General features: G+C 54.0%; 1 protein-coding gene across 3 annotated transcripts; it reads left to right on the top strand.

Annotated features, from left to right (window-relative positions):
- Nucleotides 1-236: 236 nt before the first annotated feature.
- Nucleotides 237-25,882, top strand: Plxnb2 (plexin B2). 3 transcript variants are annotated; one of them, XM_027396246.2, is made up of 39 exons: nt 237-381; nt 9,804-9,853; nt 10,314-10,360; nt 13,400-14,486; nt 14,637-14,819; nt 14,904-15,032; nt 15,423-15,523; nt 15,600-15,726; nt 16,103-16,256; nt 16,954-17,068; nt 17,169-17,277; nt 17,365-17,466; nt 17,758-17,850; nt 18,127-18,208; nt 18,275-18,435; nt 18,522-18,670; nt 18,761-18,869; nt 18,992-19,128; nt 19,244-19,414; nt 19,700-19,829; nt 19,944-20,171; nt 20,261-20,437; nt 20,537-20,676; nt 20,770-20,870; nt 21,033-21,262; nt 21,380-21,561; nt 21,798-21,864; nt 22,006-22,152; nt 22,489-22,645; nt 22,745-22,845; nt 22,933-23,017; nt 23,184-23,338; nt 23,430-23,590; nt 23,666-23,813; nt 24,176-24,240; nt 24,340-24,415; nt 24,850-24,924; nt 25,049-25,178; nt 25,257-25,882. In XM_027396246.2, the coding sequence occupies exons 4-38, from the start codon at nt 13,413-13,415 to the stop codon at nt 25,151-25,153; spliced, it is 5,526 nt and encodes a 1,841-aa protein (XP_027252047.1). In that variant the 5' UTR covers nt 237-381; nt 9,804-9,853; nt 10,314-10,360; nt 13,400-13,412; the 3' UTR covers nt 25,154-25,178; nt 25,257-25,882. The 3 variants fall into 3 exon arrangements, with proteins under 3 accessions (XP_027252047.1, XP_027252046.1, XP_027252045.1); XM_027396245.2 differs by having other exon boundaries at nt 238-381; nt 25,260-25,882; XM_027396244.2 differs by having other exon boundaries at nt 238-381; nt 25,049-25,882.
- Nucleotides 25,883-27,043: the final 1,161 nt, after the last annotated feature.

Raw genomic sequence — 27,043 nt, 5'->3', positions numbered from 1 at the left:
CTGATGACGGGGCGATGGGGGTGGGGGGAGACGCGACTGCAGCAGGCAGGGCGCGCGGATTGCTACAGGGAGCGAACATCCAAGCAAAGCAGTGTGCTTAAGTGGCTCTGAGCAGGGGGAAACGCGGGGTACGCTAGGGACGCCAGCTGCCCCTCCTACCCTCGGTCGGCTATCCTCTATCCCTTAGTCTCGTCCCTCCCTCTCACCCGCCCCTGTCCTCCCCGCCCTCCTTCTCCCCTGGCGGGGGCGGGGCCGGCGGCTCCCGCGCGCTCCGGCCCCTCCTCGGCCACACAAAGGCCCGTCTCCATGGCAGCCGCGCGGGCCAGAGCGCAACGCAGAGCGCGGCCCCGGCGCCATCGAGCGACGGCTGCGGAGGAGCAGGTACCGCACTTGGGGACGGGAACTGCGGGGGGCGTCGCGCAGGCCCAGGCTTCGCTCTCCGCGCCGCTCGGCCTCGGCTTGCGCACCCGGACGCGGGGGTGCTAGGGCAGTGCCGCTGCGCTGTGGGCGACGCGGGCCTGCGTCTTTGCCCTGTGTCTGTCTGTCCAACCGGCTGGGCCTGGCTGCTCCTGCCCCACCGGTTGGCGACGAGGCCCTCCGCGCCGGGATGTTGGGAGACTGGCCTGACTGGCCGGGTCCCAGCGATCTAATGGAGCTGCACTCTACCCAGTGTAGTTTCAAACCCTCCCTCGCGGCTGGCGCCCCTACCTCTTAGCCTGCCGAATCGAAGGACCAGAGAGAGTCATCCCTGTTATGCCGGACCTCCAGGCCCCAGTTCTCAAGCTAAGCCTGCGCAGAGCCGGGCTCTGCTGGAGCTTTTTTCCAGGGGTGCACAACCGCAGCAGTCCCCACACCTTCTGGGACAGGGAACAAGGGACAGAGAGAACTAACACCCAGTAGTACCTGGTGAGGCCCCACGCCTCCCAGCAAGGTCTCCGCAGCTTCTAGTGTAGTTCGTTGGTGTGATATTTGGAGGGACACCTAGGACAGAAGGCTTAGAACTTGGGAGGTATTTTCACAATCTAGCCCTTTACTTCTATATACCTTCCGCAGGGAGCTCTCATGCATGTGCCCATACTGTTCCTCTGGTCAGGCTGTGTGGCAGATTTGTGTGTGGATGGGTAGTGTCTCCCGGTCTGGGGGTTTCCGATCTTAAGAATCCTAGAGTTTCTGGCCACGTCACTTAACTCCTTTTTCTAGCTCCTTGGAGAAGGCAGGAAGAGAGGTGGGCCAGTGGCCACTATGGTGGTGGTGGTGGTCAGAACTGGAGCTGAAGCCAGGCCCAAAGTCAGTGAGTGTAATGTCCTGAGGAACAGAGGCTCTGAGGGCCCTCATTTGCCTTGGGGAGTGCCCCTTCTAATGTCTATCTTCGGTCTGTATTGATGGCTTTAAAGCTGAACTCCTCAGGCTGCCCACGCACACCTTTAAGGTGGGAGCTGTCAGCCTGATCCTACACCCGGATGCTACCCTGGTACGTAGGGAATGCCATTAGAAAGTTGGACTACCAGTGGGAAGAGTTCTCGCTCTTTGGTCAGGAGGTGAAGTTCCTACGAAAGTAGGGCGAGCATGTGAGGTGTTTTGTGGAATGTGCCAAACCTTATTGTGTTGTATCGAAATTGCTAGAGAAGACAGAAATAAGCAGGTAGACCACGGTTCCTTGGGTACCTAGTCTCACACCCTTCCATGGAGTTGGGGAGGCCTGAGGACGGGACAGAGGTTCCTAGCCCCAGGAACTCAGGGAAGTTACTTAGAAAAACAAGAGTTTGGAATGTGAGTCCCCCTTCCCCCACGGGCTGCCTGCCAAGGAGGAATTATTTTGGATTATCCAGCCGAGTCCAGCAATTCCAGCTACCCAAAGAGGAGGTTGAAGCAGAAGGGGAGGCTGAAGGGACCCACTTCCGGGCCGTGGGTTGAGAACCCCAGGAGGGCGGGGTTGAGAGCCCCAGGAGGGCGGGGCTGGCAAGTCCAGGCAGCTCTACCACCTCCCTCCCATGGCTGCTCAGACCAGTCAGGGGCGGGGTAGGAGGGCATGTGTCACCTTGGGTTAGAGAAGGTCCTCAAGGTCGGCTTCTTTGTAGGCCCTGCCCGGCCTGGAATATGCCCAGGCTCCTCTGAGAGAGCCCATGGGGCAGGAAGTACTTCAGACCCATGTGGAAGACCCGGTTCACTCCCTAAAACCATGTTTAAGGACACCTGGGATGGGTCCCACTCCTGGCAATGACTTAGATCAGGAAGCACATCTTCCTGGAGCTAAACCTTAGGCCACCTACCTGTCTTCTCACTGACCAGCTGTTCAATGAAGGGCTGCACCGCCTCCCGGCTCCGCCCCTCATTAGTAATGTGATATTGGTCAGGACATCCCACAGGTGAGCAGATAAAGGTCCCTACAAGAAGCCATTGGGATGTTCCTGAGTTGGCTCCTGGGGCTTGTGACTGCCCAGGAGCCTGGATGGAGACCACATTGGGAAGTAGAGCCAGCAGCTGATGCCCAAGGGCAGGAAGCCCAGGGACTTGGCCCTGGCCCCTGCTAGTGGAGCAGAAGAGATTGAATTGGAAGGGATTGGGTTGAGCTGGGCTGACAGCCTACGGAGGTGTCCATATGGCACATGTCCCCCCTACCAGATCCTTAGCTATTCTAGAACATACATCTAATGTCCTGTCCACTGCCTGGTACCTCTCCTGATGGTTAGTGCTAATGGTTCCTCAGGGATATTGGACATAGGCAAGGGTCACTGGTGGAAGGATCTTCTAGCAAGCACTATCCCTTGCTTGTCGGCTATCCCTTACATACCTCTCTGCCACAAAGGGCTGTCACCCTGCAGCCAGGCACTCCTTGCTTATGTCCTCCTATTCCTCTTGCTGTTTCCTGTTCCCTGCCTTGCTCTTGATATTCGGGGAGTAAGCTTTTTGTCTCTGTTGAGGGCCTCTTGTAAAAGAACTGGCTTGGTGAGGGAAAGAAGGTAAGTTAGTTAGAACTCCAACCAAGGCCTGGTAGTCAAGGCTCTGGAGAACCTGTGGATGAGGCTGAGGCTGCCTCTATTAGCCTCACTGCCCTTCTGTGCCAAGCCATTGGGTGGTTAGATAGGGGTAGGGGCTGGGTAGAGCCCCTCTCCTAGGGCTAATGGCTGTTTGTGTTTAGGGTGGGGTTGTGGGTAGGGTGGAGCTGGATTCTGACTAATTATAGTCTGGGAAGGGCTGAAGTGTGTGTGTATGTGTGTGTTGTGTGTGTGTGTGGGGGGGGTTGGAATAGGGTATCAGGGGCAGCTGCCCCAGCTCTTGGCTTTCCAGACCTCATGTGACTACTCTTTCATGCTCTTCTAGGTTTCACTTCCCCAGGCAGCTACTGCTCCCTACCCCCAGCTGTGTGAGCCTCCTGCTCTCCTCTGTTGACATAGCATGGACTCTGCCCTGTCCTGAACTCTTGACTACAGGTGCTGCCTCTGACTCTTCTACCTCATTAGAGCATCTGAAAGGATAGGAAAGGCCTCTGCTATCCTTCCTGTACCCCAACTCTAGAGGGGCCCTCCTTACTCTAAAATTCGTTAACCTGTGACCGTGATTGGATTCAACTCCCAGGTGGTCAAGGATGGTGAACTCCCCTTGGAGCAGATCTGAACCATCTCACAGTAACAATCTTGCCACCGGGAAGATCCCAAGCTGGTCCAGACTTGGAGCTGGTAGCACTATTTCCTGTCTTTTGTCACTCTCTGATCCCGCCTCTGCAGCCCAGTGTCCCCTCCCCCAGCCTGGCTCCTTGCCTCCCTCATGGCTGGCAGCCTTCCCTGGGGTGTCCCCATGGACTGCTGAGTTCACACCTGAGCTGCCTGGGGTCCCAGTGGACTACACACAGAAGGGGCTTAACCGGATTGGGACACTGTGCCTAGGGGCAGGGCTGGGCTTGTTGCCCACACCCTCTTTCTTCCTCAGCTCCCTGGACTTCTGAAACCCAGAAGTTCCCCATTCTGGTATCACCTAGGTCCTGGCTCCAGGCCTTAAGAAGAGGAAGGGGGAAAGGGTAGTTCCCCCTTTAGTTTTGACTCCAGCTTTGCTATCAGCCCAGCAACCTGACCTGGGGCATGTCCTGTCTGGACACAGGGACCACGCACTTGCATTTGGAGGCAGGGGTCCCTCTGGCTCAGCTGTTCAGTAGTTCCTATGGCGGGGGCAGGGGGCAGGGTGAAAAAGAGAAAAAAGCATTAATGTTGGTCTTTCAGATGGTTACCTGGGTCAAGACAGCTCTTGGGAGCCCTTCAGAGACTGTGTAAGAGGGTTGGCTGTGTACAGGGCTAGAGCTTTCTTTCCATGGGGCTGCTCTGATCTGTGGCCTCTGAAACAGCATACCACCTGCGTCCTGCATTGGTCCACCTGTAGAATTGGTGATGGGTTCATGCCAAATGTAGGGCTGTACCTGGGGGATACATAAGGAATCTATTAAAGCCTTTTCAGGGGAAGAACACTATTTCCTTTGGTTCCACATCATGTGTGGAAGTCTCAGAGTTCTTCAGTCAACGGTAGAATATGCAGTAGGCAGCATAGATGACTGTGGTTAAGAGTGTTCTGTGATTGACACATGGCCCTCTGACTGTCTCTTCATTCTCAAGAGCCCTAACCCTTTTTTTTTTTAAAGCTAGGCAAGTGCTGGGTCTTAGAACAGTTCCAGCACAAGAGTGTGGGTCTGTCTTGGGAGGAAGCAGATGGCATTTGTGTGGTTCAGAGGCTGAGGGCTTTCTGCTCTCTTTGTGGAAGATAGCAGATATCCCGGGACATAGAAGAACCCTGCTGTGGATCACACTCTGCCCCACCATCATGCACTTGATACTGGGGGCACTTCTTCCCTGCCCAGCAAGAAAGAAAGCTGCCAGGGATGAGGGGTGAGGGGCAGAAGGGGAAGGGCTCTAGAATGACCTGCTCAACTACTCCAACCTCAGAAATAGTCCCTAGACTGGCCTCAGGAGCAGAAGGTTCAGCCCTCCTTACCTCCACTTCAACATCAGGCCTGATTTGGAATATTGTGCCTCTGCCACAAAACCTATGTCAGGAGGAGGAGGGACCTAGGCAAGCCCTCTCTTGACCAGGAGTGCTCCCTGGAACACATCTCTTCACTTCTTCCAGGTATACATAGAATTAAAGAAAACTCCAGAGGGACCTGGTGTGTCATGCTTCTCACCAGAGAAAAGAACTGGGTTAGGGGCTCCAAATTCCCACCCCCATGTATATACCAGTATCACCTCCCACTCCAAGCTGGGCATTTCCTCATTGGAAAATCCCAGGTCCTCGTCCCTCCTAAGCCTTGAGTGCTTGCTCCATTGTGTCACTTGGACATGGAGCCCTGCTCACTATCTCACCCTCAGACTCCGTCCAGCACTCCTTAAAGTGCCAAGTGCCTGCCAGGCCCCTGGCTTAATGTGGATGGGAGAATCACCAGTGAGTAGCTTCCTTCCTCAAGGCCAACCTGCCTTCCCAGCGCCAACAAACTCTCTTAGGGCATCCTGGGATGACCAGTGTGGGGACCTATGTATATTCCACTTTCTCAAAGTCCCTTAGGTCATGGCTGGGAATTGATTCTAGATGTTGGGGCAAGATCTTCCTGCTGGCAAGACTCTGGCAAAATCATGGACATGTGTGTGCCTGTACATGTGTGAGTGGTGGCTGGCACCCAGGTTTGGCAAGGTGCCCTAAGCTAATTGTAGGGTTCAACAATGATGGGGGAGGAGGGGCTAGGGTGACCGATGAGACACTGACAGGCTGACAGGGAGATTACAGGCCTTGTCTGATCCTCACTCAGGCCCTCACCCATCCACCCCCATGCCACTGAATGGCACCCCCCCCAACCCCCACCCCTGCTGAATCCTGGGAGGGACTCTGAGGAACTGGTTCTAAGCAAACTGCAGCCTTCATGAGCTTCAGGCTGCCCTGGCTAGCAGCATCTAGCCAGCATTTAGGTGATCTGGGAAAGGGAGAAGAGGTATAGGTGGGGCAGGAGTGGAGAAAAATGGAATTGGAAGGCATAAACATCGTAACCAGCAGCAGTGTCCTCAAGTCCCCATGACTTCCTATGACTGGCATCTGTCTGAACATCCCCAGTCCCGGTGAGCAGTCACAAAGGGTGACTTGCTGCAGAACCTGGAGTCTGGCTGTGTAGACATATAAAGAGGGGAATGCTGGAGCCAGGAGATCCTAGAGTGGATCTCCCATGCCCAGACAAGACACTCTGGTGGCTGGGACTTTAAACAAAGAGATCGGGGAAAGTTGGTCCTGGGGAGCCAGCCAGCTCAGTGGTTGGCAGTGTGGGGAACCCAACCTAAGTTCCCCACAATATGCTGAGGCTGCAGCTGGCTCTGAAGGGAGGGAGGAGGAGGCCTGAGGAAGCCTTTGGGCTTTGACGGGTTAGCTCTTGAGGCACCTGAGGGCCAGGGCCAATAGTGGAGATCCTGGGAGATTAAGCCTCAGACAGAGAAATGGCTTGGTTAGATGCACTCAGGGGGAGAGAGAATGTGAGTGGACGATCTGGCTGGACTGGCCTAGAGCCTGTATTGGTGGGGGCATAGGTGAACCTAAAGATGGAACCTAATCCAGGGCTTTGGAACAGCAGATACCCTCTGCTTGGGAGGCGTCCTTACTCTGAGCCCTGACTCAGGTTAGCATATCTGCCTTTCCCTGGAGCCCCACCCCTGCTCCAGGTCAGGTGGCACAGTTTCCTTTAGGGCTGGCTTTTCCCGTGAGGAGTCTGGGCGGATATCCCCATGGTCTGGCTTGAATCTGCTGGAAGACAAGGTTGTGTTTGGTTAGCTGACCCCTGGTTAAGGGGGCCGAGCCCTGGGACTGACCCTGGGCAGGGGAGGAGCTACAGACCGTGGGGGCGGAGCCGCGCATTGCTTTCCTTCCAAGGCTGGGAGAGGACTTAGGTAGGTAATGGCCGGTTCTGCTTTCGGCTGTTTCTGACAACAGATTAGCACCGCAAGGATATGGCTCTTGGCTTTTGACGGTTGCCTCCGCTGCCATCGTCACCCGAGGTTGGGCTCGCACCTGCCCATTGCCTTGTGAGTTTCCCCGACCTGACCTGGTGAGCCTCGCGCCAAAAGCGCAGGACACGTGTTCCCTCTAGGTGTGCGCTGGGGTGCGGGGTCAAAATGTGGAAACGGTCCTGACTAGAGCGGGGGGGGGCTTGACCCCAGGGTTTTAGGGACGTGGGCGTGGCCGTGTCCCTGCTGGGAGCTTCGGTCCGGTCCTCGCCCACGTCTGGGGTCCGCCTCCAGTGCAGTTCCCAGGTAACCGTCTTGTGATCCCGGAGGAGTCTGGCGGAAACGGCGCTGGGGGAGGGGCCCTGCCACCTGGGCCTGTCTATGGGCAACGAGGCCAGAGCTGGCTCCGGGGTGCGGGAATCGACCCAGCCTCCTGGACTGTACCCTGACCAGGTTGTCAGGTGGGTGGAGCCGGGTACTCGGGCACAGACCGCGCCCCCCTCGGGGTCTCCTACGCGATCCAGTTGGTTCCGGGTGCGACACCGTGTCTGTGGCTGCGGTGCCCCGAGAGGCGTCGAGCTCTGCACATACCCTTGTCGCAGCCCCTCCCTCAGGCTTGTTTTGAAAACAGCGGAGGCTTGGATTTGCGGGCGCCGCGGCCTGTTTTGTCTCTCCTGATTTGTTTAACGCTCGCAGCTAATTGCAGATTTTCGTCGCTTTCGGAGAGCGGACGCCCCGCCTCATGGCTGCCAGCTGCGGCGGGGGAGGGGCAGCTTCGGTTTCTCTTGTGGCCCTGCGCCCCTGGAGTGCGGTCCTCTGTTTAGGCCCCCTGTCCTGTTCTGGGGGAGGTGCAGTTCCCACCATACTTGTTAAAATCCTGGTTTTAGTGGGACTCGTCCCCATCTCCCTGCCAGTCCTTGGTGTTTCTGGTTGCTGTCTTGGTCCCTGGGGGAGATCCAAGCTCTGCTCTCCTGTTGGGACACAATTCCACAACGCTGATTTGATTTGAGCCTTAAAAAGCCACTCATACTAAAAACACGAACCCCAACTCTATCTAACCCTGCCCAGCGAGGCTGTTCTAGAGTTAGAGTTAGGGAACTCAGCTGGTTGTGTCGTGTCCATCTGGCCCCCACCCCCCTCCCCCCGCCATGGAACTGGCTACACGTCAATCCTGGAGAAGAGGAACCCGAATAGGGAAGTGTCGGCATCCAGCTGAGGAGGGGCTTTTTTTGCTTCTCAAACAGTCCAGGATGTGCTCACCCTAAGAATTCTGGCTGAAGAGAGGCGGTTAAGTTCCAGACCTGGGAGCTGGCAGTGGCTGTCTGTGCTCTCATCCTTCAACACTGTATTCCCATTGGTGCCCCACCCCCACCCCCAAGCCTCATCCCTGGGTCAGACCTGGCCCACAGAGAGCTCCCTGGTGGTGAAGATCATAGAGGATGAGTGACTTGTCAGGTTGCTGGAGGGTAAATAGTTGCCCAGCTCCCTGAAGTGGTTATTATTATCATACCTACATATGGGGAAACTGCACAGAGCGCCTTTGTAAATAGTCCATGTCAATCTGCCGGAAAGAGGCAGCGCTAGATTTGAATGAGAGTAATGCTCTTGAAGCCCTACAGTGCTGAGGCAGAGTTCTTTGTCTGGGCTATTGGGGAGGGGCCAATCCTGAGAGACAGGTGACTGGTTGGGAGCATCAGCCTAGGGCTTGGTGGCCTAGAGGGTAGTAATGATGGCATTTTTATATCTAAGAAATGTTAGCTTGGATCCTGATAGAGGAGGAGGTAGGTAGCTGGCCTTAGTGGTGGGCCCTAATTGGTCAGTGGGTGGCTGGCTCATCAAACCCTTCTGAAGTATGTATGACAGTTGCTTAGAATAAGTCATCCTCCTTTGGCCTTGTCTTCAGGAGACACCCCCTCCTACCCCCAGTAGAGAACTGGAACCTAGATGATCTGCTGTGAGAATTAGAACTAGAGGACAGGCCAGAAGAAGCTAGAGCTGGCCCAGGCACAGAGGCTGCAGGTGGGCATGTCCGCATGCAGCAGTGGGACAAGGCTTCTGCTAGCTGCAGTCAATGCCCGCTGGGTTCCAGAATTCTCATGGGACTGATTCTGTCCTGTGGTTTGGCTGCTGTGTCAAAAGACCAGTTTGTTGGCTCAGGTCACAAAGACTGTGCTGAGTATTAGGGCAAAAAGATATCCTCTGCCCCATTCAACCTCTTGACCAGGTTAAGGGCCGAGGGCACTGCAATGTAGGATGTGATGGACTACTTGGACTCGCCATAGGTCCAAGCCTGGACCAGCTATCTGAGAGTATGGGCTAGGGGGACCATAGAAAACAGCTACACAGGGCAAGGAGAGAGTCTTGTAGAGTTGGAGGTGGACAGTACCTAGAAGTGTAGCCAGTTGGGCCAGCAAGGCTAAGGACAGGCTTAGTGTCTGAACTATGGCTGGGTGTTCTTTCCTCCTTGGCCCTGAAGTTCCCCTCAGTTTTCAGATTGGGTTGAGGGCTTTGAGAACCCAGGAGCTAGCACATTGGTAGAACTGGGTGATGTGGGATCTTGGTACGTTGGTGTAGCCCTTTCCCATGCATTTTCCCTGGAGTATCCTCTGACTGGCAGCTGGATGAGTTGCCAAGTTGTTTCCCCCAACAAACCTGCTAAGAAGTACTCTTGGTCTTTACTTCCCTCTGGGCCCACAAGGACTGCTTCTAGGAGAAGGAATACCTTCGGGAGAGCTGCTGAGTGCTACAGTGTAACTAACACTCTCGGGCTTTTCATGAATGAATTCATTAAATCCTTACAATGCCTTGGGTTAATTTACTATTACTGTGTCCATTTTGCAGATGGGGAAATGAGGCACAGAGAAGTTAACTTGCCCAAGGTCACCCAGCTAGTAAGTAGAATTGCCCTGTTGTGGGTATGTCTGTTTTTCAAGAAAGCAGTTATGCATATAGTGTTTTGGGTTTTTGTTTGTTTGTGTGTGTGTTTGTTTGAGACAGGATTTCTCTGTATAGCCGTGCCTGTCCTGGAACTCACTTTTGTAGACCATGGCTGGCCTCTAACTCAGAGATCCGCCTGCTTCTGCCCTGAGTCCTGGGATTACAGGTGTGTGACACCACTGACTGGTTATGTAGGTAGTTTTAAAGAGCAGATAGTACCATAGACTGACAGTGAAAAGAAGTTGCCTGCTTCTGAGCAGAAGAGAAAGTAGCATGACTTGCAAAGAGCAGGTGAATGTGCTTGCTTTAGAAGCTGGGCTAGATGCCTGGGACTGTATAAAGGAGGGTCATACCGAGAATGAGAAGAGAGAGATAGGTGGAGTAGAGTGACTGCTATCCATCTCTCTCCTACAGAGTCCTGATGCCAGCCTAAAACAGAGACTGAGACCACTGGAGCCTTGGTGAGTGAGGGAGTGCAATAATCCCCAAAATGCTGAAAATCATCCATCGTGGGGTCCTGAGGCTGTACCTCTGTATATGTGTCTTCTTGAGCTTCTTGGAAGTGTACCTCCAAACTTCAGGAGGAGGGAAGCTAACTGGTATCCCTGAGGAAATCCCCACCAGCCAGGCAAACAGGGGTCCTGGATTTAATCCAAAACAGGAAGTTCCTGCTTGCCCTCCCATTCCAGGAACATCAGTGGCAGGAAGCTTTAGCTGGCTGTGCCTGGCGCCTCCTGCTTGTACTGCTAGAGCACTATCGAGGTCAGGTGCTCTTTGCTCCTGGGCCTGGCCTGGCAGGTCACTCAAGGCCTTGTTTGTCCAGGAAGTAGAAGGGAGCTGCCACCTATAGAATACAATCCAGGTTCCTTTTATCACCCAGAAGACACTGGGACTGGAGCTTCCTTATCCTACTAACTTGATATCTGGGTGTGTAGGAGTGCTGAAGATGGAAGCCAAAACTTTATACATGATAGGCAAGTGTTCAGCCACTGAGCTATACCCCAGCCTTCTGATCCAGTTTTATAATCAGGCTTTCCCTCAGGTGTATGGGCCTAGGGCTCAGTCTAGTTACTGGTGTCCAGATGCCTGGGAACAGTTTTCCTCTGCCTACTCTATGGCCCTGTGCATGAGCTTCCCAGAGTGTGAACTCCAAGCATAGGGAGGAGGTGGCCAGTCACTTGCCTGAGATTAATGGAGAGAAGCCCACCTGGCAGATCTCCTAGGGAGGCCCATGGAGGGCAGTTGGAGATGGTGCCATTATGGGTCCAGAGTAAGAGTAGAGAGGTTTCCTAGCTAGTTAGCTCCAGGTTCAAGCCTTAAGCTCACCAGTGGAGGTCAGGGGCGGAGGCTGGCACAACCACATTTAAAAGAGGGTGGCTGGTTAGGTTTCAGCTGTGCTGAGATGTAGCTCCTCCCACGCCCACGCCTTACCCCCTCCCACCCCCTCCTGGCTGGGAACATTCCATTCATTCTCTGCTCCTGGGAGCCGACAAGCTGCAGCTATTTGGTGAGTTAGAGCTGGTGAGCTACATCTGTAAGCCTAAACAAGCAGGCCCTAGCAGTCGGGCCTTGGTGTGGTGGCCTGTGGGGAGTGAACTTGCATGGAGAAACCTGGGATGGAGATTGGTTAGTGAACCACAGGACTGTCCCCATTGGGCTGGAGCCAGGATGCTGCTCCAGGTTCTGAGCAAAGCTTTGGAATCTTAGACGGGGCTGGGCGCAGTCTAAGACGAGGTCTTGAAGGGTGTGTGAAATCTTCCTGTCTATGACTAAAGCCACTGACTTCTCCCTAACCTAGTCTCTTAATGAGGCCTGAGGTTGCCCTTGCTCTTTGCTTCTTGCACCACACTTTGTTTCAGACATGTGCTTCTTCTTGAGTGGGTTATACCTTCTAGGTCTGAGGAGGCTTATGAGGGGCACAGAATAGAAACGGAGGACAGCTGGCAGAGCTGCTGTGCTCGGGAGAAAAGCCACGACCTCATTCCAGTATATTCAGCTTCACCCACCATTCAGAGATGTCTTTGGCAGCAGGCAGAGCAGGGTCCTCTTGGAGGAGAGGGGTACCAGCTAGGGATTCTCAGAGAGAGAGTGGCAGAAGGTAGGTCAGTCTCCTGACCCCGCCCACCTCATCCAGGCTGCCTTTAGGCAAGTTACTTCCTCTCAGTTGCTGTTCCCTCATCTGTAACTGGAAAGTTACAGAGCCTGGGGAGTGTGACCTAGAATCATTTTATATTTAAAGTTTAATTTTTTTATGGGGAATAAGATGTGTAAGAGGTGATGTGTAAGATAGTCTTTTAATTTATGCATGTGAGTGTTTAGTTGGCATGTATGTCTGTGTACCACCTGTGTGCCTGGTACCTGTGGAGGTCAAAACAAAAGGGTATCAAGCCAGGCAGTGTTGGTGCATGCCTTTAATCTCAGCACTTGGGAGGCAGAGGCAGGTGGATCTCAGTGAGTCTGAGGCCAGCCTGGTCTACAAAGTGAGTTCCAGGACAGCCACTGTTACACAGAGAAACTCTGTCTCAAAAAAAAAAAACAAAAACAAAAACAAAACCAGATTCCCTGGGACTAGAGTTGCAGATGTTGTGAGCTGCCGTTTGGAACTGGCAATTGAACTTGGGTCCTCTGGAAGAGCAGCCAGTGCTCTTAAGTTTACCCCTAGAATGCTCTTAAATAAGGGGTATTAGAGGTCTGGAGGCCTCCTTGCCATTGTGCCCCAGAGGCAGTCATACTGTTTCAGGCACACTCAGTAGGTTCTAGAGTTGAGGGTGTTTTCAGGCACCTAGGAGACAAAGCCGAGTCTGTCTGCAGGATCCAGCAATAAGACCCTAGATTTTCCTCCAAGTGGACTCTTGACCCAGGATCCTAGAGAGTGCAAGTCACCATACAGACACACACACACACACACACACACACACACACACACACACACACACACACACACCGCCCTCTGAACTGGTGGATTGAAATAGACAGCAAATGGAGAGCTATGAATGGAGTTGGGGCCATCCTGGGCCAAGGGTCTCTGGAATTGGACATAAGTAAATGACCATGCTTGCCTGGGTCATGTGCATGGCCTTTAGTTGCAGCCTTGGTCTCAAGCAATATAGGTTTACATATCCACAAGTCTGGGGTTTGTACCCCGAGACCACCTGTGGCTTTTTTTTTTTTTTTTTTTTTTAGTTTTTCGGGGCACGGTTTCTCTGTCTTTGGAGCTGTCCTGGAATTAGCTCTTGTAGACCAGGCTGGTCTTGAACTCACAGAGATCCGCCTGCCTCTGCCTCCCCAGTGCTGGGATTAAAGGTGTGTACCACCACCGCCCAACTGCCCGGCCACCTGTAGCTTCTTGAGAGGAATGTGTATGAATAGCTAGGAGTTTTCCCAGAGCTTTCCCTTGGGTGTTCCTTCAAGTGATTATGGCCTGTACTCTGGACATTCAGGGAAGGGTCTGAATGAGGAGAGGCCTGGGCTTATCTGACCCTTACTGTCTTTCCCCACAGAGTTCTAGGGGCAATGGCTGTGTCACTCTGGGCCCTGACCTTCCTGGGTCTGGCGGGCCTAGGGTTGAACCTACGGTCCCGCAAGCCGGAGAGTTTCCGCAGTGACACAGAGCTGAACCACCTGGTTGTGGATGAGGCCTCGGGTGTGGTATATGTTGGGGCAGTGAACGCGCTCTACCAGCTGAGTGCTGACCTGCATCTCCAGCAGCATGTGGTCACAGGACCCGCCATGGATAACAAGAAGTGCACACCACCCATTGAGGCTAGTCAGTGCCATGAAGCAGTGCTCACTGACAACGTCAACCAGCTGTTGCTGCTCGACCCACCTGGGAAACGCCTAGTCGAGTGTGGCAGCCTTTTCAAGGGCATCTGTGCTCTGCGTGCCCTGAGCAATATCTCGGTGCGCCTTTTCTATGAGGATGGCAGTGGAGAGAAGTCCTTTGTAGCCAGCAATGACGAGAGAGTGGCCACAGTAGGGCTGGTGAGCTCCACGCGACCCGATGGTGAGCGCGTGCTGTTTGTGGGCAAAGGCAATGGGCCACATGACAACGGCATCATCGTGAGCACCCGCCTGCTGGACAGGGCTGAGGGCCGGGAGGCCTTTGAGGCCTACTCAGACCATACCACCTTCAAGGCTGGCTACCTGTCCACTAACACTCAGCAGTTCATTGCAGCCTTTGAGGATGGCCGCTATGTTTTTTTCATCTTCAACCAGCAAGACAAGCACCCTGCTAGGAACCGCACACTCCTGGCACGCATGTGCAAAGATGATCCCTCCTACTACTCCTATGTAGAGATGGACCTGCAGTGTCGGGATCCCAGTGACCCCCAAGGCCCGTTCTTTGGTACCTGCCTAGCGGCATCTGTAGCCACACCAGGTGCTGGCAGGGCACTCTATGCTGTCTTCAGCAGAGATGGCCGGAGCAGTGGGGGGCCTGGTGCAGGCCTCTGTGTTTTCCCACTAGATGAAGTCAATGCCAAGATGGAAGCCAGCCGTAATAACTGCTACACAGGTATCCGAGAGACAGGCCGTGAAACCTTCTACAAGCCCTTCCACGGAGACATCCAGTGTGGTGGCCATGTGCAAGTACGTGTCTTGCCTGTTCATAGGTGTATGTTTCCCCTTGAGTGTCAGCATATTTGTGTTGTGGAGGATAGGGTCTGGCTCCTATAGCTTGGAGCCCTGGTAGGGAAAAACCTAGGAGACAAGGCCCTGTCCTGACGCTGTGATCCACAGGGTGCCATCGAGAGCTTCCCGTGTGGCTCGGAGCATCTGCCCTACCCACTGGGCAGCCGTGATGGACTCATCACCACAGCCCTTCTGTACCGTGGGGGCCTGAATCTGACAGCAGTGACGGTCACTGCCGAGAATGGCCATATTGTCGCCTTCCTGGGCACCTCAGATGGCCGGATCCTTAAGGTACTGCCCCCAGCAGAGAGGTTTCTAGAGCGACCGGTTAGGCATGATGCCCCCTGTTCTCATGGACTGCCTTGGTGTTCACAGGTGTACCTTGCCCCAGATGGTACTTCTGCAGAGTATGGCTCTATCCTGGTAGACATCAACAAGAAAATCAAGCAGGACCTGGCACTGTCTGGAAACCTGTCCAGTCTGTATGCTATGACCCATGATAAGGTCAGCCTAAAGATGGCCTCAGAAGGCCATTTTGAAACAAGCCTGGAGGATATGCTGGGCTTTGCCTTGGACAGTTGCACAGAGCCCGGGCTCATGTCTCTGAGTCTTCATAGCACCATTGTTATCTTCAGATGTTTTATTTTGAGCACCAGGAATTAGAACTAGGGTCTTACGCGTGTGAGGCAAGAGCTTTTTCACTGAGCTGTGTCTCCAGTCTTCCCTTTCTCAACAAGCTTTCCTTTTCTGATCTTGCCCTAAGCTGATAGGTAGTTATGAATCAAGCTGGCCCAGGGGATTCCTTATTGGTAGTCCCAGGAGAGTCTGGTATCTGAAGTGGGGCCCCGTGTCTCTAAGTCATGTTGCCCCAAAGCCCTGCTATCTCACCTCTAGGTGTTCCGGCTCCCAGTGCAAGAATGTCTGAGCTACCTAACCTGTGCTCAGTGTCGTGACTCCCAAGATCCCTACTGTGGCTGGTGTGTCGTCGAGGGACGGTGAGCCATTTGTCCTTGTCCCAATGGCCTTCAGGCCAAAGAGTACTGGGCCTGAGGTTATTCTCTGTCCTTTCAGATGCACCAGGAAGGCTGAGTGCTCACGGGCTGAGGAAACTGGCCACTGGCTGTGGAGCCGGAGCAAATCCTGTGTGGCCATCACTGATGCTAATCCACAGAATATGAGCCGGCGGGCTCCAGGACAGGTATGTGACAGGTGGCAGGTAGTGGTGTACAGGGCCAGGCGGGGCTCTCCTTACACAGCTGCTGGCTGGGAGCTATCAGAGAAGCACCATTGTTATCTTCAGATGTTTTATTTTGAGCACCAGGAATTAGAACTAGGGTCTTATTCGTGTAAGGCAAGAGCTTTTTCACTGAGCTGTGTCTCTAGTCTTCCCTTTCTCAACAAGCTTTCCTTTTCTGATCTTGCCCTAAGCTGATAGGTAGTTATGAGTCAAGCTGGCCCAGGGGATTCCTTATTGGTAGTCCCAGGAGAGTCTGGTGTCTGGGTCCTTGGACCCAGGACCACATGAACATCCTAGACCCAGAAGCATGTTCTAGGAATTATGTCTCCTCCTGCAGGTACGGCTGTCTGTCAGCCCCCTACCCACCCTGACTCAGGAGGATGAGTTGCTGTGCCTCTTTGGTGAACCACCACCACGCTCTGCCCAGGTGGAGGGGGATGCCATCATCTGTGACCCCCCAAGCAGCATCCCTAGCACACCACCAGGCCAAGGTGAGGTCTCATATCCTTTAGTCCCTGGGCCTACTCTGCTTCCTTTTTCCTGCCCAAAGCTTTTTCTAGACTCTTACCTACTCTCCTATTTTACTTCATTAAGCACTATGTATGAACCAATCCTAGGTGCAGGCTGTTATTATTGGGAAGAGAGGGAAAAAAAAAAATCCCAATTTTGAGAATACTTTGTTCTTCGCCTGAAGGCTGAGTGCTCTGTTCTAGGGAGACCAAGATCATGATCCCCCATGAGTTATTTGTACTGCTACTGTACCCAGCCCGAGGCAGCTGGTTGAAGGCCTCAGTCTGGGCTAAGACAGGTGCTATATCTGTCTGTCCGTTGAATGCTGGGGGTGACAAGGCCATGAGGCCACAGAGTGATACGGGCAGGGACCTGGGAGTCCCTCCCACCCAGACTCTAAGGAGCCAACTGCCCTCAGCACTTGCAGGAACAGAGAGGGGGTATGAAAGCAGCCAAGCCCAGGGGAGAAAGATGAGCCTAGCCCTAGGAGCTGAGACCAGAGCCCAGATTGGACTGCATCAGCGGGCCACCTGAACATGCAGGACCAGCTGAACCTACAGACTGGGTTGTAGCCTAAGGTCCCAGCACAGTCCTGCTTTCAGCTGGGCATTGGAGCAGGTCCAGCTCCACCCTTCTTCTCTAGCTACACCTGACCCTATCCCCACCCGCATTCTTCAGACCATGTGGCTGTGAGCATCCAGCTCCTCTTCAAACGTGGCAGTGTCTTCCTCACCTCCCACCAGTATCCTTTCTATGACTGCAGAGAGGCTATGAGCTTGGTGGAGAACCTGCCGTGAGTCCTGGCTGCCTTTTGAGGCCCGCCCCCGCCCCGCCCCTGCCTCCTAGGTTCCTTGTAATCCAAGCCCCTCACACCCTTATGACCCTCTCACCAGGTGCATCTCTTGTGCTAGCAACCGTTGGATGTGCCAGTGGGACCTGCTGTATCATGAGTGTCGAGAGGCCTCACCCAACCCGGAGGATGGAATCATACGTGCCCACATGGTGAGCCAGCCACTCTGATATGCCTGTGGTTAGGACCACAGGTGTTAGGAGAGCTCCATCTCACCAGTTTTGCTCTTTCTCTCCCAGGAGGTCAACTGCCCCCAGTTCCTGGACCCTAGCCCTTCGGTCATCCCCATGAACCATGAGACAGAAGTGACCTTCCAGGGCAAAAACTTGGACACTGGGAAGGTAGAGAAGGCCTTGGGTGAAGTTTCGCTGGTGGTGGTAGGGGCTTGCTTGAGAGTTATCCTCCCGAAGCTGAGGGTCTTTACATCTCCACTCAGCACTGAGAGTAGTCGGGAGACATTAGAGATAGGGAGGGAGGCAGAGGTCTTCAGAGGTACCTGAACATGAGCAGACTAGGTGGTGAGGTTCTTTGGGAACTTTTGGAGACACGGATTCTATGCAGGGGCGGGGGGGGGGGGGGGCGCAGGACAGTTAGCCAGCTTGCCTAGAGGATGCTGACTGTACTCTCTTTAGGTTTCTTCCCTCTATGTGGGCAGTGACCTGTTGAAGTTTAAGGCAACTGTGACTATGCAGGAGTCAGGAGCCTTCTCTTTTAAGACCCCAAAGGTACTACCACTCATCTCAGGGCTGGAGGGTGGGTATTACCTCTGGGACTGGAGCCTAGCCAGGGTCTTGTCCCTCCTGCCCTGTGCCTTGTGGTCTCCAAGCATCTCTGTCTATGTCCTTGAACATACTCATGTTCTCAGAGTATGTCTGTGTGATGTACACTAATTCCTGTCTACCTGGCAGACTTCACTGACCTTTGGCAGTAGAGGGATTCCTGTGGCTTTTGGGGTATCAGAAGGGCAGGCAATACAGTTTGTCCCTATGTGTCCCATGCAGCTATCCCATGACACTAATGAGACACTGCCTCTTCACCTGTATGTTAAGTCCTTTGACAAGAAAATTGACAGCAAGCTACAAGGTAGGTGGAATCTGGGGAAGGTGGGGTAGGGACCAGAACGACTACTAACTACATTCTCCTCCACAGTGACTCTCTACAACTGCTCCTTTGGCCGCAGTGACTGTAGCCTGTGTCTGGCTGCTGATCCTGCCTACAGGTGTGTGTGGTGCCGGGGGCAGAACCGGTGTGTGTATGAGGCCCTGTGCAGCAATGTTACTTCAGAATGCCCACCACCAGTCATTACCAGGGTGAGTTTTGCCACAACTGACCTCTACCCCGTCCCCACAGCTTCATCTTCCCAAGCCATTCATTTACCAGGCTCTGCCAATTTCAGATCCAGCCTGAGACAGGCCCACTGGGTGGGGGCATCCGAGTCACTATCCATGGGTCCAATTTGGGTGTCACAGCAGATGATGTCAAGAAGATCACTGTGGCTGGCCAAAACTGTGCCTTTGAACCAAAATGGTACTCCGTATCTACCCGGTGAGTGAGCTCCATCAGCCTGAGCTCCCAGCAACTTCGCAGATGCTACAGTGGTAAGTAAAGAGCTGACTGGGTTCTGTCTATCAACAGGATTGTGTGTGCAATTGAGGCTGCAGAGACGCCTTTCACGGGAGGTATTGAGGTGGATGTAAATGGAAAGCTTGGCCATTCACCACCACACGTCCAGTTCACTTACCAAGTAAGTACCTGACCAAGCTATGAGTCCAGCCTTTGTACTGACCCCATAGCAGTTGGCTTCTAACAATAGTCACTATCCGGTGATCCCGAGTCCTTGGCACTAACTATGTGTATTGCTCTCAGCAACCCCAGCCTCTCAGTGTGGAGCCACGACAGGGGCCACAGGCAGGTGGTACCACATTGACCATCAATGGCACTCACCTGGACACAGGCTCCAAGGAGGATGTTCGGGTGACACTCAATGATGTCCCTTGTGAAGTGTATGTGTTGCCCATGGCTGCTGAGCCTGCCTAGCCCTGGGGGAAGGGTGGAAAAGCTGCCATGGAGGAGGCAGTGGAACTGGCCCCATGTACTGACAAGTACCTCCCACCCTAGGACAAAGTTTGGAGCACAGCTGCAGTGTGTCACGGGTCCACAGTTGGCTCCAGGCCAGATGGTACTAGAAATCTCCTATGGGGGCTCCCGAGTGCCCAGCTCTGGTGTCTCCTTCACCTACTGTGAGAACCCAGTGTTACGAGCCTTTGAACCACTGAGAAGCTTTGTCAGGTGTGGCCTCTCCCCTTCCTGTCTAGTGTGTCTTCCCTGCCCCGCCTGCTGACCTGAGGAATGTGGCAGAACTGGGCTGGGCAGGGCAGGAGAAGGGATCTCCTGGAAAACCCCACTGCACCCTGATGGGCTTCCTCCTCAGAACCCAGATGGCGGGGTCAGAGCAGGGCCACTATTCCCCCCTTCCCCTGCCTCTGACTAGTCACATTATTACTGTACCACGTCCTACCTGGGGTAGGAACCTGGAAGCTGGCTGAACTCACTCAACTTCTCCCTAACCCCCAGTGGTGGCCGGAGCATCAATGTTACAGGCCAGGGCTTCAGCCTCATCCAGAAGTTCGCCATGGTTGTCATTGCTGAGCCCTTGAGGTCCTGGCGGAGGCGGCGGGAGGCTGAATCCCTGGAACCCATGACGGTCAGTCCTGCAGTCCTGCCGTGGGTTCATTTCTAATGGGAACATGAGCAACTGGGGACCAGTAGGGGCAAGGTCTTCATCAAGTGGCCTGAAGTTGTTGGACCCATTCCACAGGTCACAGGCACTGAGTATGTGTTCTACAATGACACCAAGGTCGTCTTCTTGTCGCCTGCTGTCCCTGAAGAACCTGAGGCTTACAACCTCACTGCATTGATACAGATGGATGGTCATCGTGCCCTGCTCAGGACCGAAGCTGGTGCCTTTGAGTATGTGGCGGATCCCACCTTTGAGAACTTCACAGGTGGCGTCAAGAAGCAGGTCAACAAGCTCATCCATGCTCGGGTAAGCAGACCTACAGCATGGGGACCCAGGACAGGGTAGGGAGGGAGTCTTGCTGATCATTCTGACATCTGCCACCCGACCCCCTCTAGGGAACCAATCTGAACAAGGCCATGACGCTGGAGGAGGCTGAGGCATTTGTGGGTGCTGAGCGTTGCATTATGAAGACACTGACCGAGACTGACCTATACTGTGAACCCCCAGAGGTGCAGCCCCCACCCAAGCGGCGGCAGAAGCGAGACACAACACACAACCTGCCTGAGTTCATTGTGCGTGAGAGCGGGAGGGCTGTGGAGGGCCAGGGGACCCTCTCAGGAGAAGCCGCCGCTGCCTCCATCTGCCTGCGCTGAGCCCTAGCTTCCACACAGGTGAAGTTTGGCTCTCGAGAGTGGGTGCTAGGCCGGGTGGAGTATGACACACGTGTGAGTGATGTGCCGCTCAGTCTCATCCTGCCTCTGGTCATGGTGCCCATGGTGTTTATCATTGCGGTATCCATCTACTGCTACTGGTGAGTCCTGCTTCAGGTAACAGTCCCCTCATCCCTCCTGCACCAGCCCTTCAGACCCTTGCAGCTGACTGAGAGCTGTTCTGTGCGCTACAGGAGGAAGAGCCAGCAGGCCGAGCGGGAGTATGAGAAGATTAAATCCCAGCTGGAAGGCTTGGAGGAGAGTGTGCGAGATCGCTGCAAGAAGGAATTCACAGGTGGGGGCTGCCTCCAGCAGGTAGATCCACAGGCTGCCCTTATTAAGATCCCTGGATCTTTTAGGCCACCCTTAGGGCTAGAGACTGCAGGAGGGTATGGGTAAGCATAGCAGGAGTAGGTGGCCAGGGATGCCTCACTCTGGCTTTCTATTGCTTTCTCAGACCTGATGATCGAGATGGAAGACCAGACAAATGATGTGCATGAGGCAGGCATCCCCACGCTGGACTATAAAACCTACACCGACCGCGTCTTCTTCCTGCCCTCCAAGGATGGTGACAAGGATGTCATGATCACTGGCAAGCTAGACATTCCTGAGTCACGGCGGCCCATTGTGGAGCAGGCCCTCTACCAGTTCTCTAACCTGCTTAATAGCAAGTCCTTCCTTATCAATGTGAGCGGGGTGGGGGTGAGGGGTGGAGGGGAGGGGGAGGGTGGAAGGGCTTGGAGAGTCAGAGAGGGGCAACTGTAGAACAGGTGCTCAAGTGTCCTCTTTCTGGCTGCCCCGAAGTTCATCCACACCCTAGAGAATCAACGTGAGTTCTCAGCCCGTGCCAAGGTATACTTCGCATCACTGCTGACGGTGGCCCTGCATGGGAAGCTGGAGTACTACACGGACATCATGCGTACACTCTTCCTGGAACTCATGGAGCAGTATGTGGTGGCCAAGAATCCGAAGCTGATGCTTCGCAGGTTTGTGGGTGACAGAGCCCATGTTAATGACAGGTGGGGCAGGGTGGGGCTTGTTTGGACAGACAGGAAGCCAGATCCTAGGCTGTACTGCCCTTGGTATGAGCTGCTCCATAGCCATTCTGGATGGTTATGCCCCTCCACAGGGGCCACACTACCTTTCTGCTCACATGAGTACTGCGGGTGGGGTCCTGGAGTCAGCTGGGCCTTGGGAATATGAGAACTCTGTGTACTCTCAGGTCTGAGACAGTGGTGGAAAGGATGCTGTCCAACTGGATGTCCATCTGTCTGTACCAGTACCTCAAGGTAAGCTCCAACTCTAGGATCGGGTGGGTGAATTGGTGCCATCCCTCCCATCACCTGCTTGTCTGAGTGTCTGGAAGGAGGTCCAGCCCCACCATGCATGTCAGTCCCATGCCTCCCACTCATACAGCCCCCTTCCTCCAGGATAGCGCAGGTGAGCCCCTGTACAAGCTCTTCAAGGCCATCAAACACCAGGTGGAAAAGGGGCCAGTGGACGCTGTGCAGAAGAAGGCCAAGTACACCCTAAACGACACAGGGCTGCTTGGGGATGATGTCGAGTATGCACCTCTGGTGAGTCCCCCAGAGCCAGGAGCCAGCTTGGACCCCATATCGGAACCCAGCAGGATGAAGCCAAGTTGTCCTGGGTGGGGTCTCTGGTGTAGAGGTGTGGTTACAAGGATTCTCCCTCCCTTAGCCAGTCCTACTCCCCCCCACACACACACACATACACACCCCACACACTTTGGCTTTTTAAGACAGGGTTTCTCTGTGTAACAGCTCATTGGAAATAGCTCTGTAGACCAGGCTGTCCTTGAACTCACAGAGGCCTGCCTCTGCCTTCCAAGTGCTGGGGTTAAAGGAGTGCACCACCAGCATCAGGCAGTACTTACCCTGTGTTCCTGGCAGACGGTGAGCGTGATCATTCAGGATGAAGGAGTTGAGGCCATCCCAGTCAAGGTCCTCAACTGTGACACCATATCTCAGGTCAAAGAGAAGATCATTGATCAGGTGTACCGTACACAGCCCTGCTCTTGCTGGCCCAAGCCTGACAGTGTGGTCCTTGGTGAGTATTACCTGTTCGTGGGGCCCACGTGCCCAGCTCTCCTGGGAATGGGCAGCCATGAGGCCCTGGTTCCCAAAACTGAGCTATGTCCTTCTGTAGAATGGCGTCCTGGGTCCACGGCCCAGATTCTGTCTGACTTGGACCTTACCTCTCAGCGGGAAGGCCGGTGGAAACGAATCAACACCCTTATGCACTACAATGTGAGTGTTGAGAGGTACCCCAGGCAGGGGAATGGTACAGGAGTCCACAGTAGAAACATAACCTTCCCTTATGACTCTATTCTCCAGGTCCGGGATGGAGCCACCCTCATCTTGTCTAAGGTGGGAGTCTCCCAGCAACCAGAGGACAGCCAACAGGACCTTCCTGGGGAGCGTGAGTCTATGCTGTTTTTCTTGGCCTTTCTAGTCCCTAAAGGTCTGTGAAGACCATATCCTTCCTTTGCTGCCACCTAGTGGACCCTAGGAACCCTACCTATCAAGCTTCAGTCCATGCCTACCTTGAATTGGAGCTGTGTCCCTCAGCTCCCTGCTCCCCACAGGCCATGCCCTTCTGGAAGAGGAAAACCGTGTGTGGCACTTAGTGAGGCCAACAGATGAGGTAGATGAAGGCAAGTCCAAGCGCGGCAGCGTGAAGGAGAAAGAGCGAACCAAGGCGATCACAGAAATCTACCTGACACGGCTGCTCTCGGTCAAGGTGATAACACTCATGCACAGGTACACATTCCCACACACTGGTGTCTGGGTCTGCACCCCAGGGGGTCACACCCAGCCGCTCTCCTTTACAGGGCACACTGCAGCAATTTGTGGACAACTTTTTCCAAAGTGTGCTGGCTCCCGGGAATGCAGTGCCACCCGCAGTCAAGTATTTCTTTGATTTCTTGGATGAGCAGGCAGAGAAGCATGATATCCGGGATGAGGATACCATCCATATCTGGAAAACCAATAGGTGAGGCCCTGCCCTCTGTCGCTGTGCCCTGCCAGAGCCCAGCACAGCCTCTCACTCCCTGTCAATCGGCTACAGTTTACCACTTCGGTTCTGGGTGAACATCCTGAAGAACCCTCATTTCATCTTTGATGTCCATGTCCATGAAGTGGTGGATGCCTCCCTGTCAGTTATTGCACAGACATTCATGGATGCCTGTACTCGCACAGAGCACAAGCTGAGCCGTGTGAGTAGGGCTTGTGGGTCATAAGTTGGGTCAACTGCCCGGGAGGGGTGGAGGAACTAGTCTGGACAGCACCCATAGGGAGGAAGCTATGATTGACATGGGGTGAGTTTGGATTATGCCAAAAGCTTGTCTTAATGTGGGTTTGTATTTTTTGGGTTAAAGTTTGGGACAGAAGCAGGTGAAGGTGACCAAGTCTTCAGGGCTGCCTTGAAGATGATCGCCGCCCTTCCTTCACCTCCATGGGACTCCCGTCCCTTCTTACTCATTACCCCACCCCAGGCTCCAGTGCTTTCTTCCAGCCTGAGCCTTGTTACTACTTTGTGGGGACTGAATAGCAGTGTCAAGTGTTTTGTCTTCCACAGGACTCTCCCAGCAACAAGCTGCTGTATGCAAAGGAGATCTCTACCTACAAGAAGATGGTAGAGGAGTAAGTTATGTGGAGGAGGGCTGGGGAACAACTGGGAATCCCTAAAATTCCCCCCTCATTCACCTCCTGCCTCCATCCGTAACTCTTCTTCTCCTGTAGCTACTATAAGGGCATCCGGCAGATGGTGCAGGTCAGCGACCAAGACATGAACACACACTTGGCAGAAATTTCCAGGGTAAGGGTCACAGAGTTCCACAAGAGCAAGGGCTCTCTCTAATGCCCACTGCTGAACCAGAGACTGAACTACAGAACAGGTTGAAACTACCATGATGAGAGAAGCAGAGGATAGCCAAGTGGGTGTGTTGGTCAGACAAGCTTCATTGAGTGTAGCAGAGCCCTAGGAAGAGGTGAACAAACATGTGTGCAGAAACTGATGTGTAGGCAATGTGTAGGCTCAGAGCCCTGACATACGTGCTATACTGGCTATGGCTGAGCAGCTGCTGTCATGTGCATGGACTTTGCATGTGGCCTTCCAAGGTGTGGTAGCCCTTTTACTGGTGTATCTGTGAGGTTGCCACACAGCCAACACATTACAGCTTGCTGTTCTGTGGGACTGGTCTTGGGGCTCCCATAGCCCCTTCTCATACTGGGTAATACTGTCATCCCCAGGCACACACAGACTCCTTGAACACACTTGTGGCACTGCACCAGCTCTACCAGTACACACAAAAGTACTATGATGAGGTATGGTCCGGGTCCCTGTGGTGAAACTCAGGACAGCCTGCCCCCCATCCACCCCCAGCCTGTGATCTGACAAGTGTCCTCTGTGTCCATCTCGCCCTCCCAACCCGGGCCCCTGCCCCACCAGATCATCAATGCTTTGGAGGAGGACCCTGCAGCCCAAAAGATGCAATTGGCCTTCCGCCTGCAGCAGATTGCCGCTGCGCTTGAGAACAAGGTTACAGACCTCTGACCACCAGGACTGCCTCAGGATGCAGGTGTGTGGTACCATGGCATTGGGCAGCCTCTTGGCGTGAGATTGCACTGGCTGTAGCTGAGTTCTTCTCTCTCTCCAGTAGAGGATGCACCCAAGGCGTCTGGAGTGGGTATAGTGGGCCCACCTCCTGTAGACTTGTAGCGTCTTTCTCCTGAGCAATACTGCCCGGGGCGCCCGAGTCAGCACCAGCTCCTTCCAATGGCACCAGCATCGGGTGCTCTCTGTGTTGTCTCCTGAGTAATTCGCAAATGTGCCTTACAAAGCCACACTGGGCCACTGGGGGCTGTGGAGCCTTGGCTTCCCCTTCCCATGCACCAGCAGCCTAGCCTCCTCAGATACTCTGGGTTTGGTCTGTAGCTCCCATGGCCAGTTCCTGGACTGTATCTGCCTGCCAGATGGAAGGAGAAGAAAAGCGGTACAATGCCTTCCTGACCTCACTGAGCCTCCCCATGGGGCGCAGGCACTCCAGGAGGACTTTGAGGGCCATCACTGGCTCCACCTCTAAGGTCAAGCTGGACGTCAGACGTCGGGGCCCAGGTGGCCAGAGGGACCCAGAAAACTGAGGTCCTGGTCTCAGCTGTCAAACAGGCTGTCCTGGAGGCCCTGCCTGGATCTGGGGTGCTGGAGCAGCATCTCCACCAGGACCACCCACCCCTTTTTGTAAATCTTGATTGTAAATCCAATACAGTTGTCTTTTTCACTCTCTGGTTGGCTGGGTTTCTCCTTGGGTTGTCCATCTGTCACTACTCACCTTGCCCCATCCCTTGGGCCTGAGCTGCTCTCAGCCTTTTTCTGGACACCAAAATAGGCCCCTGTGAGGGCCAATCTGGGGTCTCTGTGGACACAAGGATTAGGCTAGCTCTTAGCATCTTGGGCTTCAGCAGCCTTCAGCTTACACACCCTCTCCTGACTTTTTCCTTCACCTTTTTTTCCACTGGGCTTCCCACATGACAGGAGTAGAAGGGATGCGTGCCATATCCTAACCTTGTATTCCCCACACTTGTTTCTGCGGAAGTTGCCTCTTTCCACCTTGTGGGTTCTGGGGATCAAACACAGGTCACCAGGTTTGGTGGCAAGCCCCTTTAGCCTCAGAGCTATCTGGCTAGTCCTCCATACCCGTTTCTAAGGTGTGTTGGCACCTTGCATACAGCACATATGTATGAAGATAGTGTGTGCACTGAGTTTCAAGGGGGCCTTGAGATCAGCTTCTGTTCAGGGCCACAAGATGTTGCAAGATACTACAGGATACAAAGTCCATGACCAGGGGCTAGAGAGATGGCTCAGTGGTTAAGAGCACTGGCTGTTCTTCCAGAGGTCTTGAGATCAATTCCCAACAACCACATGGTGGCTCACAACCATCTGTAATGGGCTCTGATGTCCTTTTCTGGTGTGCAGGCATACACGCAGATAGAGCATATTAAATAAATAAATGAACCGTTAAAAAAGAGTCCGCCGGGTGGTGGTGGTGGTGGCGGTGGCGGCGGCACACGCCTTTAATCCCAGCACTCATGAGGTAGAGGCAGGTGGATCTCCGTGATTTCGAGACCAACCTGATCTACAAGAACTAGTTCCAGGACAGCTTCCAAAGCCACAGAGAAACCCTGTCTTGGGGAGAAAAAAAAAAAAAAGTTCATAGCCAGAGAGCCAGTGGTGCTGTGAGTTCCAAGAATCTGTTAGTGGTGCACTTGGGAGGCAGAAGGCTGGTGGATTTCTGTGAGTTGGAGGCCAGTCTGGTCCACAAAGTGAGTTCCAGGACAGCCAGAGCCAAACAGTGAAACCCAGTCCCAAAAAAACAAAAAGAAAAAGTCTGTTAATGTGTGTCTTCGTTCCTGTACTATTGCTGTGAGGAAAAACCATGACCAAGTC

The sequence above is a fragment of the Cricetulus griseus genome, chromosome 2 (genome assembly GCF_003668045.3).
Source record: "Cricetulus griseus strain 17A/GY chromosome 2, alternate assembly CriGri-PICRH-1.0, whole genome shotgun sequence".
Lineage (NCBI taxonomy): Eukaryota > Metazoa > Chordata > Mammalia > Rodentia > Cricetidae > Cricetulus > Cricetulus griseus.
The sequence above is the reverse complement of the archived record's forward strand: the minus strand, read 5'-3'. Positions and strand labels throughout refer to the sequence as shown.